This window comes from Erythrolamprus reginae, chromosome 5, assembly GCF_031021105.1.
Source record: "Erythrolamprus reginae isolate rEryReg1 chromosome 5, rEryReg1.hap1, whole genome shotgun sequence".
NCBI classification, from domain to species: Eukaryota; Metazoa; Chordata; class Lepidosauria; order Squamata; family Dipsadidae; genus Erythrolamprus; species Erythrolamprus reginae.
Genome location: NC_091954.1, coordinates 46,485,446 through 46,507,674, shown reverse-complemented (window position 1 = coordinate 46,507,674; position 22,229 = coordinate 46,485,446). Strand labels below are relative to the sequence as shown.

The 22,229-nt window shown below is 40.8% G+C and overlaps 1 protein-coding gene across 1 annotated transcript in view; it reads right to left on the bottom strand.

Moving 5' to 3' along the window:
- C5H10orf90 (chromosome 5 C10orf90 homolog) overlaps positions 1-22,229 on the bottom strand; it is a 135,717-nt gene that overhangs the window by 22,079 nt on the left and 91,409 nt on the right. Inside the window, exons 4-6 of the mRNA XM_070753990.1 lie at positions 16,803-17,057; positions 5,703-5,896; positions 3,069-3,270 (exon numbers count right to left, since the gene is read on the bottom strand). Coding sequence (XP_070610091.1) covers positions 3,069-3,270; positions 5,703-5,896; positions 16,803-17,057 — 651 coding nt within the window. The remainder of the gene's footprint in view (positions 1-3,068; positions 3,271-5,702; positions 5,897-16,802; positions 17,058-22,229) is intronic.

Genomic DNA, 22,229 nt, shown 5'->3' with positions numbered 1-22,229 from the left:
GCAATAGTAATGAGCGCCTTGGGTGCAATCATAAAACGTCTGGTGCACCACTTGAACACCACTGGCATTGACAAAATCACCATCAGTCAATTGCAAAAGGCATCTTTAGTTGGAACAGCTTACATCCTGCAGCAATACCTTTAACATTATCAAACGACAACATCAGTCTCTCTTAGGTCCTTGGGAAAGACTTGATAGGTAGATAAAGGTACCAAACCCAGTCTTAGTCTCAATATCTGACTAATAGTGTGACCAACCATAACAATAGAAAAAGCCTTGATTTACATAAAACTGTTTCCCCGCAATAGAGAAAGAGAATACTGGCAATTTCTCATATGCTGGATTGGCTAAGACTGCTGAGGAGAAAATGGAATATTGACAAGTCAGCATGCACCTTGCAGGACAAGAGAAGCAGAATCAGGAACAGGAAGGAGCAATGAAATAAGAGTTTCTTCCTATGGGGAAGCAGCGTGCCCACTAAAACCACAAAGCTCCAGCATTTCCAGCTGAAAATCAGCCTTCAGAGTATTTCAACTTGAACAGCATCTAAGGCAGAAACATATTGGTTCAGCTGCTGAACAGAGACAAGATGTCCTTATAAGGTGATTTCTAGCTAATCCATCAACAGCTTGACCTGATATGGCTTCAACGTCCATTACCTCCAGCCAGCATGTGGTTTATTCTCAACTGAACAATCTATCCATTTAAATAACTTTCAAAACAAAAGCTTTCAGAAACAACAGTTACAATTTAAAGCAACAAGATAAATTTATCTAAAACTTCTCACAACTCACCAGATGAAACCATAAATATCAGAGCCTCTGGAAACAAATACTCAATATTCAAGCATTCTTGGCATCCTTTTATCCATGATTTTTGTCTTTTTTTACCAAGAAACAACAGAATTTCAGGAGTTACAACTACAAGTCACACCAGTGAATATTTACCCAGAATGAAATGAAAGGCTGTTCTTCTACTTTGCTTTAAAATAAGTACTTTCAAAACATCTTTCTAGCACTTTAATGAATGTACAAATTATAAGACAGCTTCCAGATAGCAATAATTAACAATCATGTCAACCAGTAAGGAGTTCCAAATCCCATTGCTAGGACTTCACATGCATCCTTGCATGCACATGCAATGTTTCTGCACATGTGCAGAAGCATCCAGGGCAGGTGGTCGGAGCTAGCAGTTTGAAGATCCGAGCCATATCCGTTAGCAACCCACCACTGATGTCAATACACAAGAGCAAGGTAGGTAAAAAATAGTTAATTTGTCTAAATATGCTAGGGACTATCAATTTTAATGGGCCATGCAGGTATCTGGAATTTTAGAAGAATGTTATAGACACTCTCACAAAATGGTTGCTCGAGGAATGAGGCTAATCACAGTATAATAATTGACCTGAAGGAGATTTACTTGATGTAATGTTATGTAGGAAGGATCTTAAGAGGCAAGAGGAAGGTCTGCAGCCTAGGTAATGGTCCAATAGCAGGTAGATCAGTCCCTATAGGAAGTGTTTTAGAAGAGACCATCCCTAGTATATCAGAGTATTTCTACTTGAAATGCATTTACAACAGACTAAAATGAGAGGAGGGGAGAAATATTTGTAAGATGGATGGTAGCTTTCAGGATAGTCCAGACAACAAGCAAAACTGGGAACCTTTTATTTTAAGGTTACATTAAACAGAATCTCGCAAGACTGAAAATATTTAGCTCTTTTTAGTTTCTAGAAAATCAGGAAGAGTGTCTTCCAGAACATTTCCCTATACTTTTTCCCAAGGACTGAACCGCCTCTTATCCAACCACTGGTAGGCTTCCTCCTATCTCCCAGGATTATCCCTGTATATTATCACATCTAATAAGAGTCCTTGTCAGTCTATTGAGCTCCTTCTCACTCTCACTATTTTAATTTATTTATTATTTATTTGTCAAGCATATATAAGATAACACAAAAGTACAAACATGATTATAAATACCATACATGAAAAGGATATGAACAAAAAAAGGGGTGATAGAACAGGGATGGTAGGCATATTGGTGCACTTATGCATGCCCTTACAGATCTCTGAGGAATCAGATGAGGTCAACAATTAAGGTTAGAATTTTGAATGTTAGGTGAAGAAACCACAGAGTCAGGTAGTGCATCCCAACCACTGAAGTCATATTTTCTGCAATCGAGTTTGGAGCGGTTTAGCTTAAGTTTGTATCTGTTGTTTGCTCATGTACTGTTGTGGTTGAAGCTGAAGTAGTCATTTACAGGTCGGACATTATAGCAGATAATTTTATGTACTACGCTTAGGTCAGACCTAAGACTTATGCACTATAGACTTGATTGCCCTGCTTGCCTTTGTCTGTTTCCCCCCAGGACCTATTCCTAAACATGTCTGGACTACAACAATCAATCATTTCCATTCAAGTAATGTTTATGGGACTTACAATATGTGTGTACAGCTGTATCCCAGCAATATTTTTGTCAATATAGATAATGCTACAGACTTGTGCTCTACTTCAATTTCCTCCTCTATTTAATCAGACAAATTCTAATTAAAATGGGTGTGGAGAAGGAAATATCCTTGAGCACCTGAAACCTAAAGGTACTATATTGCCTATAAACAAAATATACTGCAAGGGAAAATAGTTATTTATTTATTTATTGGATTTGTATGCCGCCCCGAGTCCACAGAGAGGGGCGGCATACAAATCCAATAAATAAATAAATAAATAAAATAGTGGGTGGGAAAAGGAGAGCAGAATCAATTTGTGGCAAAGAATTGGAGATTGTAGATTAATACATTAATACAAGCCAACAACTCCCTTGTTTTATTTTTTTTTAAACTGGTTTTTTTTTAACACTACATTTATTACATTGGAAGCTGCAACCGTTTAAATTTGCCAATACATAAAAGAGCAAATAACAAAATAAACATGAACATGATATTTAGCCATATCACCAATAGTGAAAGCAATGATGCAATTTCAAAAATGCGACAAAGAGTAGCATGTATGCATAAGTGAAAAAACAAATTTTGCAGCAGGCTGAATGGAGCTTACATAATTGAACTTACCACTCAGTGGATGAGGAACAGTGTATTGTTTCTTCTTGTTTGTAATGGAAATTGAGGAAATCTTGCAGGGTAGAGCAGTTCCTTGCTTTCCCCCCAAATCCTCACTCTGTTGTGCTTTCCTCAGTTGTACTATGTGTTCAAGTTTTTTTAATCGTTCTTGTGAGCGGGAAATAAAGTGAGGCTTATGAACTTCCAGTGCCTCCTGAAATAAGCAGAGATAAAAAGGACATCGTTCAGTCACCCTTAGTGATATTTTTCTATTCTTCGAGGAAAGGATGAGAAAGTTTTATTTTCAAATCAGTCATCTAAAACTCTAGATTTAATGGTTGTAATGTAGACTGTGCAACTTCATAGAAAAAATGGGTACTGGCCAGGGGCGAAATTCAAAATTTCCCCCTACCAGTTCTGTGGGCGTGGCTTGGTCGGCATGGCAGGGGAAAGATACTGCAAAATCTGCATTCCCACCCCACTCTGGGGCCAGACAGAGGAAGTATTTGCCAGTTCTCTAAACTATTCAAAATTTCAGTTTACCGATTCTCCAGAATTTGTCAGACCCTGCTGAATTCCACACCTGGTACTAGCTTTTACCACATGTATGAGAGAAGATAACAAGTACTGTGCATATATTTCTTAATCAAATTTATTCGTTTTGTTCTAGTAGGGTATTTTATTTATTTGTTTGTTTATTAATTTTGTATGCTTCCCATCTCATTATCCAAAGCAATTCCAGCTGGCTTACAATAAAATAAGAATGCAATAATAAAGAATTAAAGATCATGTGAAATGTCTTCAATTTTCTATATTCCAATATTACTTAAATTGGGAATTTGAATAGAAGCCTAGGTATAAACAACATGGTTTTCCTGAAGTAAATGCAAGTAAAAACTCATTGCAGAAATCAAAAAATGGTAGATTGGGTGAGAGCCCACTATATGTAAAGAAATAAGGAACAAGTGGGTATACAAGGCGTGATCCCTTTATTCAATCTTGCATATCTTATGCAAGTCTAATACTTAAATGAACCATATTTTGCATGTGCCATTTCAAACCAGGATGCACAGCTCAAATTCCCAGGACCATACATAAAATAATTCCCTGAGCCTGCTTCAGTCACTATTACTGGAAATAAGTTGGCTTTCTGCTATTTTAAGGGTTTAAAAATACCCAGGAATTATAATGTAAATACTAAAATATACTAAAATTCAAGTATATAATTCAAAAGCCAAAGAAACCCTCCGAGCCCAAACTCAGAGGGGGCATATTATGGCTGCAACCAGAGGTAGGCTCCTCCTGGTTTGGACCGGTTCACCCAAACCAGTAGCGGCCCAGTGGTGACATCACAATAATGTCAGTGCAGTCCATGGGCGCTGCCATCTTTTTTTCAATTGTTTTTTAGATTTTTTTTTTTAAAATTCCTTCTGAACATGCTCATAAGCCGAGTTCCCGCCCTGTGCATGCAGTCACTATACTTTTTTTTTGTTTTGGCGAGAGATTTTTTGTTATTGCATATGCATTATTAATTAGATTATTTATTTATTTGATTTCTATGCTGCCCTTCTTGAGGCACCCATGAGGCACACCCACGTGGCGCAGGAGGGAGTGAACTGGCAGCAAGCTAAGTTGGAACCCACCCCTGGCTGCAACCATATGTGCAGCCATCTTTTTTACATAATTGCTCTGTCTTTTGAAAAATATTCAGTATTCTGAATTTGAGGAAGAAAGATATTTTCCCAGAGCTAATTGTATAGAAACCCTAGGACAGTGATAGCGAACCTATGGCACGGGTGGCACAGGTGGCATGTGGAGCCATATCTGCTGGCATGTGAGCCGTTGCCAGCAGATATGGCTCTGCGTGCTACCTGTGCCACCCGTGCCATAGGTTCACCATTATTGTCCTAGGGTTTCTATACAATTCTATATGGCACACGAGCCGTTGCTTAAGCTCAGCTCCAACATGCATGGATGTGCCGGCCGGCTGATTTTTGTCTTGCACAGAGGCTCTGGGAGGGCATTTTTGGCTTCCAGAGAACCTCCCAGAGGAGTGGGGAGAGTGTTTTACCCTCCCCCGGCTGCCAAGCAGCCTTTGGAGCCTGGGGAGGGTGAAACACAAGCCTACTGGGCCCACCAGAAGTTGGAAAACAGGTTGTTTCCAGCCGCCAGAGGGCTTCTGGGTGGTGGGGGAAGCTGTTTTCAACCTCCCAATGCATTGAACTATGGGTGTGAGCACTCACGCATGCATGATAGCACGTGCACATGCTCTTTCAGCACCGAGGAAAAAAAGATTCACCATCACTGCCCTAGGATATGAATTCACCTAATCTTGTGCAGTTAAGGGGAATTATCATATTAGCAATAATATAGTATAGGGAGATAGTAAGAAAAGGTATACAATCTACACAAATATTAGCATGGGTAAACCAGGATACTAGATAAGTCACTTCCAAATTCAGCTCTCATTGTATCATGTAAGCAAATTGCTTCTCAGCAATAAGAGCACGTTCATAAAACTATTGTTTTGCTGGGGGTTTTTCTTAAATAGGAGCAATAAATGTCTTTTTACCCCTATTGGATTTCCAAAGGAATAACTATATCAATAACCATATGAAGAGTTAGTAGGGAATGTGGATATTTTACCCTGAGAGTCAGTGGGCTTGCAGGAATTTTCTCAGGCTCAAAGCAGACTTCTGAATGTTGGAAAGCTTCATATTTCTCACAAGGAACATCTGGTTCATGGGCTGCAGAGTTGGTTAACCTATTGACCATCTCTTTTTTCACATTTATCTTATGTTCTTTGGACTGGCTGGCTGACCCATATAATTTGTAATCACCTAAGAAAGACAGAAAGGCTTATTTATCGAGGGATGATAGCCAATTTGGTTTTTGATTCTTCTAGATATTTTCAAACCCAGGATGCATCTATAAAAGAAATATATACTTGAAGTTGTTGAATAAATGTAGAATTTTGTGCTTGTTTAACCCTGGAAGTCAAGCCATGCAAAGTTTCATAAATAAGCAAAAAGTATTACGAAAGTTTTCTTTCAGCTGGAGATCCACTAATTCTGGGTGTATACCAGGGCTATTGTATTTAACTAATTATGCACCAGGAGAAAATGAAAAGACAGAATCTATATATTGTATATTTCAAAATCCTTTCAGTTTATTTCTGAGTGGGGAAGGACAGGCAATAGAAGAAGTGCCAGTAGTTTTCCATCTGCTTGATGAGACTAACTTCTACTAGTCTCCCTTCAATGCATTCACTCAGACCTATTGACTTGTTTCCATCAAGCCATTATAAGAATTGTAATTTTCATTTGTCTTTTTTATTGTTTCCTTCCTCCCCAATACTTGGTTTTTGTACGCTGCATATTACCACTTTTAAATAGCAAGTCTAAAGGCAGCTGCTATCATGTTACTTTATTGATCTCTAAGCCTCTCCAGAATAGCTGTGGGAAGACCTCTTTAAACTGGATGAACAGTCACCCTGATGGCAGATGCTGTCCTGTTCAAGTAGGTCTAAAGTGAAACAGATTAGGGCAAAAAAACTCTAGCTTCTCAGACATCTGTAACTAACCAGGAAAAAAAATTGTGTGTTATGGTGACTAGCACCCTTGAGATGCCAATTCTATATGCAGCAGCTGTGAAAAAGGCAAACTGCATGCTATGGCTCATTAGGAAAGCGACTGAAAATAAAAATGCTAACACTGTAATGTCCTTATGATATGTTCATATATAAATTGCTGTATACAATTTGGGTCTCCAGATTAAAAAAAAACAAAGACACATTAAGTGCCTTCTCTACGCTACTGTCTAGCCTGAAAGAAAGATATCAGGTGGGAGTATGGTACATGATCAAGATGTATAAAACCATGCATCAACAGAGACAGCGAAGAGGGAGAAGTTCTCCTTTGTTCTTCAAAACATTTGGATTGAAGAATTATTGTCCAATGAACCTTTTTAGAAGGAGATACAGGGCAGGCAAAGAAAGCACTTCTTCAGGTAGCAAATAGTTAACTTGCAGAATTCAGGTATAAATTGCTGGAGGATAATAACATCAGAACAGTGATGGGCTCTTGCGGATACGGTCAGGTACGCAGAACCAGTAGAAAAATTTGGGTCAGGTGTGCAGAACCGGTAGAAAATTTTTGATCCCCTCTCCCTTCTGGGTTCTGAGTATGTTTTTCCTATCACAGTAAATGAGGTTTAATATGTATAATTTTAGAAGAGCTGGGCATGAGTGTGTGTGTGTGTGTGTGTGTGTGTGTGTACATACACATACAATTTATATAGTAGATAATGTATATTTTTGTGTACATGTGGTGTAATATGTATGTACACATATGGCATATATACATAGAATTAAATAGTATACTTTGGATATTCAGTAATAATAAATAAATAGAGAAATTGTATCTCTGGGGCGAGGAGAGGCCAGCCACCCTAACCCTAACCCAAATCCTTGATGTGAGTGACGTCAAGTTGGCTACCTTTAAGCCAGTCACATGACCTTTAAGTCACCCCCGGTCACATGATCATCAAGCCACTCCCACCTGGTCACATGGCTGGCAAACCATGCCCACAAAATAAGCCATAGCCACAGTGTGGTACTAAAAAATTTTCAGCCCTTCACTGCATCAGAGGTATATATGTTATATCTGCTCAGTTACAGCCGCAGATTAGAGCCGGGCAATAGGCGTCCCTATCCAGGGTGCTGATTGGCCGCCAGCCCGTAGTTACAATGTAAGCGGGAAGTTTCTCTCTGCGGGGATTGGGTGCTGCCTCAGGCAGCTTGTTATATATAAGCCTGTGTGTATGTTATTGCTTAAGTCTGTACCTGCCAGGCCTGGCATGAGATCTGTAATAAACTTCTGAGTTTACTGTGGCCTCTATTACATTGGCGACGAGGTAGCGAGCCTATGCGGAAGATTGCCAGTTTTGACAGTAAGTCAGGATGTCTGTACAATTAACATTCGCCCCCTTTGATCCTCAAGGGGAGACGTGGGACTCCTATGTCGCCCGTTTTGATTGTTTCCTGATCTCAAATGGATACCAGGACATTTTGGGGGATAGGAAGAGGTCCTATTTCTTGGGGTTTTGTGGCCCCGATATGTTTGAAACAGCTCATGCCCTGTTTGCCCCAGTGTCCATCCATGATGTGTCTTGGGAGGATTTCTTGAAAACGTTACAAGATCATTATGCCCCTGCCCCTTCGAGGTGTGCTCGTCGCTACACTTTTTATCAGTGAAATCAAGCCGAAGGGGAGTCTATTAATGACTTTCTGGCTGCTCTCCGTAGAGCGGTGTTATATTGTGAGTTTGGGGACCTAAATGACTACCTTTTGGATAGATTAGTTTTCGGGGTCAGAGACGGTCACCTCAAGCGGCGCCTCCTGGCAATCCGGGATTTAACCTTTCAAGCAGCGGTGGCGGAGGCTCGTGCTTTCGAGTTATCTACACAATCCTTGGCTTCTATGGACAGCTCGGTTAATGTCACACAAAAGGCAGCCACTGTTTTGGATAAACCCAAGCTGGCCCCGGAGGAGGAGGGCGATTTAGGGGGCGAAGATGAAGAGGTCTGCAGATTGGCTACGAATCGGGCTAGAGAAGCACCGACGGGACGTCTTCGTCCTCCTTTGTCGCCATGCCGTGGTTGTGGGGGGGGGGGGGTCATTTTCGCACAAATTTCCCATCCCGAGATGTGGCATGTTGGCGATGTGGTGCTAAAGGTCACCTCGCCAGAGTCTGCCGTTCTCGTAGATCCCCGGCTGCCCCATTCCGGGAGCAGCGTGAGTTTTCTGGCTTCAATTCTCGGCGACAAAGAAGATTTCCCCCCACTAGAAGAGATGACTGCAACGCGGTGTACAGCTACCCTCGTCCTGTTTCTTCTTATGTCAGGAAGACCGCCGGCTCGGCTGAGAAAATTTCTGTGGTAGTTCAATTGGGGGGTTCTCGGTGTAACATGCAGGTGGACACCGGCTCTGCTCATTCCTTAATTTCTTGGGCCACCCTCAAGCGTTGTTTCCCTGCTTGGAAGAAGAGTCGCCTGCTGCCCTGCGCTTTGAGCCTGAGGGATTACCAAGGAGCTGCAATCCCTATCATCGGAGAAGGCCGTTTTGCAGTCCGCTTTAAAACTTTCGCCAGCAGACTGCCTCTCGTAGTGGTGGATGGACCCTTTGCAAGCCTACTCGGACTGGACTGGTTCTCTTCTCTGGGACTCTCTTTGGAGGGGGTTAATGCAATTGTGGGGGAGTCGGGATTTGAACAGCTGGAACGGGAGTTCCCTGCCGTTTTTGACAGTAATTTGGGTCGTTATACTGGCACCCCCATCTCGTTCAATTTAGATCCTAAAGTCCCTGCAGTTCGCTTAAAGGCCCGCCGTGTCCCTATTCCCCTCCGTCCTAAGGTAGATGCAGAATTGGACAGATTAATTGCCCAGGGGGTTTTAGAGCCGGTAGATCAGGCTGCATGGGAGACCCCTGTGGTGATTGCTTTCAAGGGGGATGGGGGAATCAGATTGTGTGGGGATTATAAGTGCTCTGTGAACCGTGCATTGGCCCACCATTCATACCCCTTGCCAGTAGTGCAACAGCTGCTACACACTCTGGGGGAGGGTCGGGTGTTTGCCAAGCTCGACCTATCCCAAGCTTACCAGCAGCTCCCTGTAGACTCTTTGACAGCCGAGGCCCAGGCAATCATCACCCATAGGGGGGTATTTAAATGCCACAGGCTGCAGTTCGGGGTTTCCATCGCCCCAGGGATTTTCCAAGGTTTGATGGAGCGTCTGTTATATGGACTTGAAGGAACTGTGCCGTATTTCGATGATGTTCTAGTGTCGGGGAGTTCCACAGACGAATTAATGGCACGAGTGAGGAAGGTTTTGGTTAAATTCAGGGAGGCTGGGCTTAAACTGAAAGCCAAGAAATGCGTGTTCGGTGTGCCCCAGGTCGAGTTTCTAGGCTTCACGGTGGATGGACAGGGAATACATCCGACCCCTGAAAAGATTCGTGCCATCAGGGATGCCCCCAGGCCACAATCCAAGGGGGAGCTCCAAGCGTTCCTGGGTTTACTAAATTTTTATGCGGTCTTCATCCCGCATAAGGCATCGGTAGCTGAGCCTTTACACAGACTTCTCGACAAGCAGTCCCTTTGGCATTGGGGAAAGAGGGAGGAAGCCGCGTTCTTGGGGGTTAAGGAGCTACTTACTTCTAACAACATCCTGGCTCAATACTCACCTGGGTTGCCTCTGGTACTCACCTGCGACGCTTCTCAATATGGGGTGGGCGCAGTCTTAAGCCACAGACTGCCAAATGGTACAGAAGCTCCCCTGGCTTTCTTCTCCCGCACGTTGGCTAAAGCGGAACGTAATTACGGCCACATTGACAAGGAGGCGCTGGCTCTGATTGCGGGAGTCCGAAGATTCCACGAGTACCTTTATGGCCGTCACTTCGAACTGGTGACTGACCACCAGCCGTTATTGGGGTTATTGTCTGGTTCCCGTCAAAGCCCTGTAGTAATATCCCCCAGGATGTCACGTTGGATCATTTTCCTTGCCAACTATAATTACACCTTATTATACAAACCGGGGCGCCATATCTCTCATGCAGATGCCCTTAGCAGATGCCCCCTGGCCGAAGTTTTAGTGGACCCCGCACCTGCATGTTCAGTATTTACGTTGTCAGAAGGGGGTCTTATCTTATCTGCAGCCGAGGTAGCTTGGGAAACGGGGCGGGATTTCATCTTGTCCCAAGTAAGGCAATGGGTGTTAAGGGGGTGGCCTGTCTCAGCCCCTGCCGAGGAGTATGTGCCTTTCTTCAGGTGTCGAACCGAGTTCTCTGTGGAAAGAGGAATCCTGCTGAGAGGTTGCAGGGTGGTAATTCCGAGTAGACAGCGCAGCCAGGTATTAGCTCTTTTGCATGATGGCCATCCAGGCATTGTGCGCATGAAAAGCCTGGCGAGGGCTTACGTGTGGTGGCCAGGGCTGGATAAGGGGGTAGAGCAAAGAGTGGCAGAGTGTAGGACATGCCAAGAGCACCGGCCTTTCCCTCCCCGGGGGGAGCCATTGGCATGGGAGCCGCCTGCGGGCCCTTGGGCCCGGATACATATTGATTTGGCCGGCCCCTTCATGGGGCAATCCTTCCTGGTGATTGTGGACGCACACTCTAAGTGGGTGGAGGTGGTGCACCTAAAATCCACACAGTCACAAACGATTATAGAGGCATTGATGACAGTATTTGCCACACAGGGTTTCCCAGACCTCCTGGTTTCGGACAACGGCCCGCAATTCACAGCGGTGCTGTTCGAGTCGTTCTTGGCATCGGTGGGCATCCGCCACGCGCTGACCTCGCCTTGGCATCCGGCCAGTAATGGCGAGGCGGAACAGGCCGTTAGGTCAGTCAAGGAGTCCTTGAAGAAGATGACTGGGGGTTCATGGCAGAAGAGGTTGGCAGATTTGTTATTAGCACAGCACACTACCCCCTGCGTGGCCACTGGTAAGACCCCTGCAGAACTATTAATGGGTCGCAAACTTCGAATAGTTTTAGACAGGCTTCATCTGTGGTATTCACAGTCGGTGCCTTGGCCAGAAGCCCCGGTCAGGAAGGTGAAAGTGGGAGACAGGGTGTTTGCGCGCTCGTATTCAGGAGAGCAGAACTGGGCAGAAGGTAAAATAAGCAGGGAGCTGGGTCCCAGGTCATTTGAGGTCATGTTAAGGGATGGCTGAGTGTGGAGGAGACATTTGGACCAGATTCGGTTAGACAAGGGAATGAATACTGGTGAGGAAAGGGGTCACGGCCACCCCGGGAATGCCCTGGAGGAAAGCCTAAACCGTGGCGGAAACAATGTGGGAACTGACAGCTCGGAAGAAGCCTCGCCGTTTGTAAGCGAGGAAAGCAGAGAGGCGAGTCCGGAGACCAGGGAGGAACAAGTAATAGAGCCACGGAGATCTGGACGTCTGTGTAAGAGACCGGAATATTTGAAAGATTACGTGTGTGCTAACGAAAGGGATAGGAGTGTTATATCTGCTCAGTTACAGCCGCAGATTAGAGCCGGGCGATAGGCGTCCCTATCCAGGGTGCTGATTGGCCGCCAGCCCGTAGTTACAATGTAAGCGGGAAGTTTCTCTCTGCGGGGATTGGGTGCTGCCTCAGGCAGCTTGTTATATATAAGCCTGTGTGTATGTTATTGCTTAAGTCTGTACCTGCCAGGCCTGGCATGAGATCTGTAATAAACTTCTGAGTTTACTGTGGCCTCTATTACAATATACTTCTATCTTAGGTCCACTGCAGAGGCATCCTAACTACAATGATGGGACTTAACCCAGCAGGGACAATTTTAGATTCTTCTATCCTTATATTTTTGGATCCCTTGGGGCTGAAATCCTCTCACCAACCTAAGAAGGAAGAAGTAATAATGCAAGGTCCCCTCAGAAAATTCTTGGAGGAAAAGATGTGAATCAGCAAGTTCAGCCTGCAGTTCATATTCTTGGCAGCTCCTTTTAATCATTTCTAAATGAAAAATGTGAGAATTGCTAAAAATCCTATTTATTTTACTACCAATTTCACCTTAGTTGGGCGATATTCTAGACTAGCAGTTCTCATTTGTTTTGAACTGTAAATTGTCCTAATGTTTTATGTTTGCAAATACTTATAACTTAAAGACTTTGTATCCAACCTCTATTTTATGTAACAACTAATGAAAATTGCAACAACTTATTCTGATGCAGACAATTTTACTTTTAATCCTTTGACATACAGCATTTTAGCTAGCTTTTAAAATGTGAATTCCTCTGATGGAAGATCATTTAAAAAGCAATTGCATGCAACATTCACCAGCCAACTTTCAAAAACTGGACTTAATACTAATGTTCATCTACTACAAAGTCAGCGAGGTGGTCAGTAGGGTGCAGCATTCTCAAAGTCCTCAAAGAATTCAAATACTTCTATACCAATTACACATTTCTACTCATAACATCATATATGGAATGTTTTGATCTAACTTTAGTTGCTTCACTAATGATGGATAGAATATGTTTATATTCTGGACTATTCTTTCTCTGGCAATTATACCCCCTAAAGTGCTATTACTAATAGATGAGATAGTAATAAAATAAATATTAAAACATGATACCAATTCATTATAAATTAATCTAGTCAGATTTTTAAATTGTTTTCATTATTTATTATCCTGATTAACTGTTCTTTTATGAATATTTTTTTTCAATTTATTAATTCAGAGGGGAAGTTATATCTGAAATTCAAATAGCCATTAACAAAATGCCGTTGTCAACCTCTCACTAAAAATGCAGGTTTAATTAGAGTAACAAATAAAGCATCATTGATGTCCCTTTCTTTGCCATGCTGACAATAAACCTGGCTTCATTGTTTCAAAGAGTCAGTTGCAGCAAAGAAATTATTTTGTACATGCTTTTTCAGAGCAGCAAATAAGCAAACTATGTGTCCTGTACCTTGTTTGTAACAATACCAAATACTTTATTGATTATTGCTTGGAGTATTTTGTGGTCCTACTAGTTATTGCTTGCAGGAAAATTGTATTTCTTGCAGTTGTTCCAGTGCACCATTTATTACTTCATCATGCCACTGTTTGTAATTAGTCTGTTCACTCTTCTTGCAGTAGCTAACTATATGGTCAACTGTTTCTTCAGCTTCTTTGCAGAGGCTGCGTTTATTGTCTGCTGTGGCCTTCTTAATTCTGGGATGCATTTTTTGTATGCTTTTGTTCTTAAGGCTTGGTTTATATAGGCAGAATTAGTCCTCAGGCTCTTTCTTAAACTTTCATGCCCTTACCCATTGCCAGACCTTATTTGCTTTGTCTGCTATTTGTTTTTAATATACTGGCCTTGTAATGTTTTGTTTGCCATATCTATTTTCCATTCTTCACTTCGTCTTTATTCTAGGCCAGTTTGGTCTCTCCAGTACTCAATCAACCTTCATGATACACTAGCTTCAATACAGCTTCTTCACAAGATATTCTTCCAATATCTTGCAAATATTTTATTTATTTATTCATTCATTCATTCATTCATTCATTCATTTATCCTTCAATTGCTAATGCACTTGTAACATTCCATGCTCACCTATTTTCCTTGATAAGTAAGAGTCTGCCAACATTGCTACAGGGATGAAAGGCATGGTTCATTGTAATTATTTTTTCTGGTCTTCCTATCCAGGGCTTTTAGTTCTGCTTGAGTCCAGTCCACAACTCCAGCTGTGTATCTAATGAATTGAATTGCCTAGGTGTTAATTGCTTGATAGTATTTCCTCCACTGAGTTTGGACTTTAATATCTTCTTTACTCTCATGATATATTCACTACTAACCTTCCCCACTTCAGTATCCTTGATGTTATCAGCCTGACGAAGGGTCAGTTATTTGTAGTTTCTTCATCCAGGCTGAGGATATTATTTTCATAACACATCTTGATTCCAGATTTCTGTGTTTACCTGGTTGATGGTAAGGATGACATATTTGTTCAATCCAAACTCCATTGCAATATTTTTGCATTTCATAAAACATTTGTTATTTCTACTGTTATTTTAGGTACTTGAGTATCCAGTCGTGTCACAGGGAGTCAAATGTTTGTTATAATTAGTCCAAGCTACATTTAAGTTGGTCTCATTCCTGTTGCAATTTTCCAGAATCATGTTATCAATTAGGAATTGATATTTTGTTCCTCTGCTCTTTGGGCAATTTCTATTCTGCTCAGGTGGAAAAACCTTATTTACAATTCAATGCCCAATCTCCCATGTTTGTGTGGTTCTTCTTTTTGATTTTTGATTTTGCATCTAAGTTATTCCATTATAACAGAAGCTGTGCTATACATTACTTGGGTTCTTCTTTGCAGTGAGCTAATTCTTATATTTGGTATTAAGGTATTGGCAACGTTTAATACTTGTGCTATTTCTTTGAAACAGACTTCAGTGCAGGCAACCTCATTCTGTCTGTTTGTGCTGCTCTAGATCAGAGATTCCCAAATTAAGCCATGGCTCACTATTGGTCCATGAGTTGTTCAGAACTAGGCCATCTGAAGTGGTGGGTGAGTGCATGCATGCACTCTCACTTGCACGAGTAGTGGGCAACTTTCAAATGCTCCATTTGTGCAGGCAATGCACATGCAAGCATGCCACTCATATAAACTTTCTGCTTGCCTGGTGCCATCCACTCTCCCTCCAATTCTATTTCAATGAATACTTTATTTTGTATAAATCAGTTTGATCCAATATCCTTCTTCTAATTTCTGATTCTGGATGTTGTTATTTTCAGAACTGGTACATTTTTTTGAGATATCCTCTTACTTAGGAGTGGGTTCCACCTACCTTCCTCATTGGTTCACATCACGATGTTTTGTGTGCTCACATTTGCTCCGCATGTGCTTCCCCTCATACAATTTGGTTTCCACGCATGCTCAATAGCAGAAATCAGCCTAAAACACAGCTGAGGAGGTGATCAGCTGTACTTCAGGCAAAGAAATAAAGTTCAGTATTAACCTGGAGGCAGGCAGGAAGGTCTTTTTTCAAGCAGCAAAAGAGGAGAACCATCCAAACATGGAAAAATTCACAAACAATTCAAACAAAAAGATGGTGGCGCACACAGGCCAGCACTGACAGTGATGTCACCAGTGGGTTGCTACCAGTTCGGGCAATCTGATCTAGACTGGGAGGAACCCACCTTTGCTCTGTTATAGTTGGCTTGTGATAAGATATGATTATTTCTTTGTTTACAACCTTTGTATATTTCTGTATTTGCAATAGGTAAACAATGTTTGTTTCAATAGTACTGCAGCTGCTGACCCTGGTTGCTCAGCCAATACTCCTGAGATTTGTAGACTATTTGTGACCAGATGAACATAGAATCCAACATCTAGCAAGGTCCTTGCTGACTTATGCAATGGCTGATTCAGTATGAGTTACTATAAATTTCCTTTCATCATATTGTTTATAAGATGTACATTCTTTGTATGGCTTCTCTGAAGGGACCTCTGATGAGACCTGTCCAGTATGGCTGAACTTCTCATGTCAAGGTAGTGGAAGGGACTTTGGAGGTTTTCTAGTCTAACCCGATAGTATTTTTGACAAATGGTTATCCAATTTCTTCTTAACAACCTCCATTGTTGGAGCACCCACAGTTTTTGGAGACAAATTTCTTAGTTCTAGGTTGGTTCTCTCCTTGATTAGTTTCCACCCATTGCTTTTTTTTCTGCCTTCAGATACTTTGAGAATAGGTTGACCCCCTTCTCTTCTTTGTATTAGTGCCTTAGACATTGGAACACTGTTATCCTATCACTCCTAGACCTTCTTTCCATTAGACTAGACATACCCAATTCCTTCTGCCATTCTTCATATATTTTCGCCTCCAATCCCTGAATCATCTTTGCTGCTTTTCTCTGCACTCTTCTAGAATCTTGATGTATTATATTACTGTATTATTATTATTATTATTATTGTTGTTGTTGTTGTTGTTGTTGTAGTAGTAGTAGTAGTTAAAATAGCATTTATTAATAAATGTTTCTGAATTGATGAACAAAGTGAAACTTTTTGAAGGGGTTGATGAAAGTTTGGGGACTTTTGTTAAAGACCATTGACAACATTTTGGTTTTATATAAATATATGGGAATCCATTGCATTCCAATGCAAACATTTCAAAGCAGATAGTTGCAGAGAAACCTCCTAGTAAAATACCATGCCATTTAACTATAATGTAAAATTTTACTGAAGCTATGCTTACCTTTGGAGCATGGAATCTTCTTGTTACAATCATTTTCATCCAATAATTTCATCCACTTTTGGTTCTGGAAAGCTTGAATTTTTCTGTCTTTGGACTCTGATGTAGCTTTGGGTAGATGTTTGTCTTTCAAAGAAATCCTACCGTCTATTATTAATTCTTCTTTAGATGATTGCTCCAGAAAGGAAGCAGATGCAAGTTCATGGTATTTGTCTCTCCTGCTTTGCTTTCTGTTGCTTCCCGAGAATCCATGTGCATCTATTAAAAATTAAGAAAAGCGAAATCAATTGCAAACCATGCATGATATACCATTTCACACTCCTTGTGTCATCTACAAAACAGCAATTTTTTTTAAATTGAAGGATCTAATTCATTAATATACTTTTACATTTCAAAGAAGTAGTGCTGTCTCACCATGACTAAAAAACTGTGTATGATCATTAGCCTCTTCACTTGCTTGCTCCCCAAACTGCTTTTAATCATGTTATTTTTTTTTTCTAACAAGACTACCTGTGATTAGAAATTAATGCCTTCCTAAGCAGCACAGACATTTCATTTCTATTTCCACAGTACAAGATTGTACATGCTACAACTTTAAGAAAGCCACTGGGGAAATAATTGTCAAGAATTAAGGTACGCTTCATAAAAGATACATTATTGGTGTAATTTATTTTATAAACATATTGCAGTGGCTCACTGTTTGATTCAGACATTTGACTCCAGGTAGGCTTTCTCTATTTTGGGGGCAGAAATTTATCGCAATTTATGTAGCTTTCTGTTAAGCTTCTTGGAGTGGAAATGTGAGAATATTGGTTAATGGTGTAATTGGTTCAGAACAAAAGACAAATTAGTAAATGGCCATTAGGCCAATTGACTGATTATTGAGATCCAAATGCAAAATGGATGAATAAACCTAGATCCTTGGAACTGAGACCCTTCTGTAGGGTTTACCCACAAAAAAAGCAACTGGCCTTCTTTGTCAAAAGGTAAGTATTTTGCCATAATTCCCAACCAATCCCAGAACTGGCTTCATGCTTCTTAGAAACACAAGGAGCTGAAGGTGATACTGGTGGCAATCTTAGACCATTTTAATATGTAATTTAATTATATCTTGCCAAAGTCATATATTTAAGTTTGAAAATATTTTTTTTAAAACTATTTAACCAATATTACTTACGAAGAAATATCAATCACCCAAAACTGTCTGGCTTGTGACTTCCCTTTTCTATCATAAACTTTGAAGTTCACTTGTATAGTACTTTTCTAAGTAAATTGGAATAATCAGATTTAATTTCCCTGCTCTAACCTTATGTTAGCACTTATGCATGTTTATTTTTGTCTACCTTTGAAAAGATATGGGAATCAAGGAATTATTTGATTATGCTGTTTTGGTGTGCTGAATTGCTAACCCAAAAGACCTGAAAATCCATCAACATGGTGTCTTTCCTATTGACCAAAGAAACCCAAAGGCATTTTGAAAAGAACCAAGGCACAGTGGTTAGAGTATAGCACTGCAGGTTACTTCAGCTGACTGTTAGCTGCAGCTCGGCAGTTCATATCTCACCGGTTCAAGGTTGACTCAACTTTCCATCCTCTGAGGTCGGTAAAATGAGGACCGAGATTGTTGTGGGGTAATATGCTGGCTCTGTAAACAGCTTAGAAAGGGCTGTAAAAGCACTATGAAGTGGTATGTAAGTCTAAATGCTTTACTATTGCTATTTTGCCAGACAAGCAGGTGTGGGTTACTGGCCGAACCGGGGCCCGGGGTAGCAAAAATGGAACTCCACCCCAGAGCACCCAATTTGCACTGAAAGATGTTGAAAGAAAATGCAGGGCATCCTGCATAAGCCACGCCCACAGTGTGGTAGTAAGTTTTGGTAGCCCTTCACTGCAGCCAAGTTATTTTAATATATTGTAGACAGAAAATGATCGCTCCTCCTTAATTTGATAATAAAAAATATACAAATTATAAGAATAACTTTCCAAAACTATAATATAGTGCTAATGGTGCTCATTTGGGTTTATAAGGATTGGAGCTCAAATAACATTTGCTATTATTAACTGTGATGAATGGACAGGAAAAAAAATTGGATCCACTGTTATAACATATTAACTTTCTCTCACACCAATAACATAACACTCAAGCTGCTAAAATGAAGGTGGATGAGAAAAAAAATAGCATGTGTTTTTATGTGTAAAGACATAAGCAGATATCTATTCTAGAATTCAAAATACATTCTTAGGCTGAACTCAAGTTCAGATATCTTCCTTTTCACAATTTCAATTGTCTATTTCCAGAATGATTAATTTGCACTTGTTTCTGGTAATGAATCTCAGGACTGTTGGAAAATAGATCCCACATCTCGATCTGCTCATTATGATATAAAATACTAAGATGATTGTATCTCAGTTGACACCAGGAAGGTGTCTTAAATTGCTACAACATTGCTCCTGTAATAGAGATTGGTTTCTTCCCTTTCACACATTTTCTCTTTTCCCTATCCCATCTCTCCTAATTTCTTAAACATACTTAATATATTGTTTCTTTCATACAGTCCCAGTGGGAGCTACAAGGAGACTCTAGCTAGTTCAATGACCTTTTTGGTAATGGAATTAGAGTCAGCTGCCCCTTAATTACAGAAGTGAAGCTAAAATAAAACAATTTTTTGCAAGGGAAAAAAGTGAAGACACTCATCCTATTTGGCTAGAAGATTTCTCTCCAGCTGTGATTTCTATTAAACTTTGATGGTTTCACTACAGACTCTTTCGACAATCCGAATGGGTTCAAGTTTTCTGGGCCCACTCAGCTGGAACCCTCATTCTAAATAATCATTCACTTTCCTGTCCCCTATGTAAGACAAGTTTAAAATTAAGACTGCATAATCCATATAGTTTGCAGAGCTATAAAAGATAATGTATTTTGGACACCAATGCATAGAGGCCTGGTAGAGAGGCTTTATCTGAGAAATAAACAGACAATAGAAGAAAACGGTATGCTGTAGGGAGGGGCAGAAAACAATGAACAGACACAAAATGCCATGGAAACAATAATATAACCTAATCAATAATGTAGTGCCAAATTGGAAAAATTCATTTGAAATGAGAGAGGTAGAGAGGGTGCTTTGAGAGAATGTCATGATCTGGCATTGTGTATTTCCCTGCATTCCACTCAGAACATTTCCACCCAAAGTGTTTGTGCCACTCCCATATCGGCTTCTCTTCTTACAATCCCCAAATGTTGCTTTGTTTGGGGGGGGGGGGGGGGGTTGGTTGCAGGTTTTTTTTTTTCCTGGTTTCTTCACTCCTGGTTAGCTGGTAAACCCTAGAACTCTGTGGAAGCTAGTCAGTGGAAACAGTGGAAACATGATTTCCTCACCCTTTCTCGTGAGTCCTGAATTTTAGCTGTACTGGCATGTCCTTTCAAGGCCTTAAGACCCAAATAAACACATCAAATTAAAAGTGACAAGATTCCTGCAAAATTTATCCTACTATGCAGCAGGGGACCTATCCCAAATTCCTTGGGTTTTTATTTTTCCCCTTTTGAGTAAAACCTTTTTGAGTAAAATCTTATCCTTTTGAGAAAGGACTTTTATTACTAGAGGACCTGTGTTACCTCAAGTATTTTAATATTTTGTGCTTGGTGCTGCAAAGTACTCTAATTCTGGGCCATTTGCACTCTCTTATTAAGGAACTGTGGGAGTAGAAATTATTATAGAATAGATGTACCATGAAATAGGAGGTAAATACTCTTATGTGAGCATTTATTAGCCTAACAAAATTTGCAGGTAGTTTACCATACTTAGATAATATTCTATGTTAACACAGCAATTTAAGTTACAATATATGAGGGTCACCCAGAAAGCATTGCACCACATTTTTTTTCTTAGCCTACAGTAATGGTATGAATTCGAAACTTTAGATATACATTATTTGAATTGTCAGGAGTGCATGTGTATATTTTGCGTTTCTTCAGACAGATAGTGTAGCTGCAGCAGTGTTTCAAAATGGCGTCTGTAAATGATGTATGTTACAAGCAGGGTGTCATCGTTGAATTTCTCACTGCTGAGAAAGAAACTGTTGGGAACATTCACAAACATTTGTTAAAGTTTATGGAGAATCTGCAGTCGACAGAAGTATGGTTAGTGCGGACGACATTTTGAGGATGATGAAGAGGTGATTCACACAGTGCAGAAATGGCTTCGTGATCAGAACAAGGAGTGATACCGACAGGGCATACACGCCCTTGTGTCTCACTGGAGGAAGGCCATAGAACGGGATGAAGATTATGTGGAAAAATAGGGAGTGTAGAAGAAACATCATTCTTTCTTGTGTGTAAGTTTCATTGTGTTCAATAAATAATTGTTGAAGAAAAAAATGTGGTGCATTACTTTCTGGACGACCCTCATATAAATCTCATGTGTGAGAATGATAGGGTTTCCGCAATCTGTAGTGCCATTCTGGCAGATACAAAGATTTAAAAAATGAAAAATAAAATTTAAAACATACCATAGAAACTATCTGGCTCTGTATCATGGAGGTGTTTTCTAGAGATTTTAGCTATTTTTCTTCACTCCTTTTTGAAAACAAACAAGCTCATAAGAAATGAACAAAATCAAGCTTAATTTTAAAAAACTCTAAAAGATATATTAAACTTGGTTTGAAAATATTGGTATATGCCATGTTCTCATAAGACCACAAGAAGTGGAATTCTAGGAGTGCATTCAAACTCAGAAACTCTTTAATCTCGGAAAGCTGTAGTACTACATTTAAAAAAAAAAAAACTAGTGAAGGGCGAACCGAACCCGCACAATTCGGGTCTGTACCGAATTTTGCAGTGTTCAGTATGCCGAACACGAACCTGAAATTTTTTGAAACTTCAGGCAAATTTCAGGGTTGCGTTCGGCGTTCAGAGCTTTGACGTCACCGGCAGGTTGCTAAGGACACCAAGGTGATCACTTCCTGGATTCCATAGAATCCAGGAAGTGATCACCTTGGCATTCTTAGCAACCTGCCAGTGACATCAAGGCTCCGCCCACGGAATCTCTTCCTGGGAGGGATTCCCCAGCTCCTTCAAAGGGAGGTCTTCATGTAAAAATAAACATTGTTATTTTTACGTGAAAGGACACCGCAGCGGTGCTGCAAGCAAAGGGCGGTCCTTTCACGTAAAAATAAACATGTTTATTTTTACGTGAAAGGACCGCCCTTTGCTTGCAGCGCTGCTGCAGTGTCCTTTCACATAAAAATAAACATTGATATTTTTACGAAAAAGGGCGCTGCAGCGGCGCTGCAAGAAAAGGGTGGTCCTTTCACATAAAAATCCAGGAAGTGATCACCTTGGCGTCCTTAGCAACCTGCCGGTATATGTGATGTCAAAGCTCCGCCCCCAGAATCTCTTGGTGGGATTCCCCGTTCAGGTTTGGGTTCGGGTTC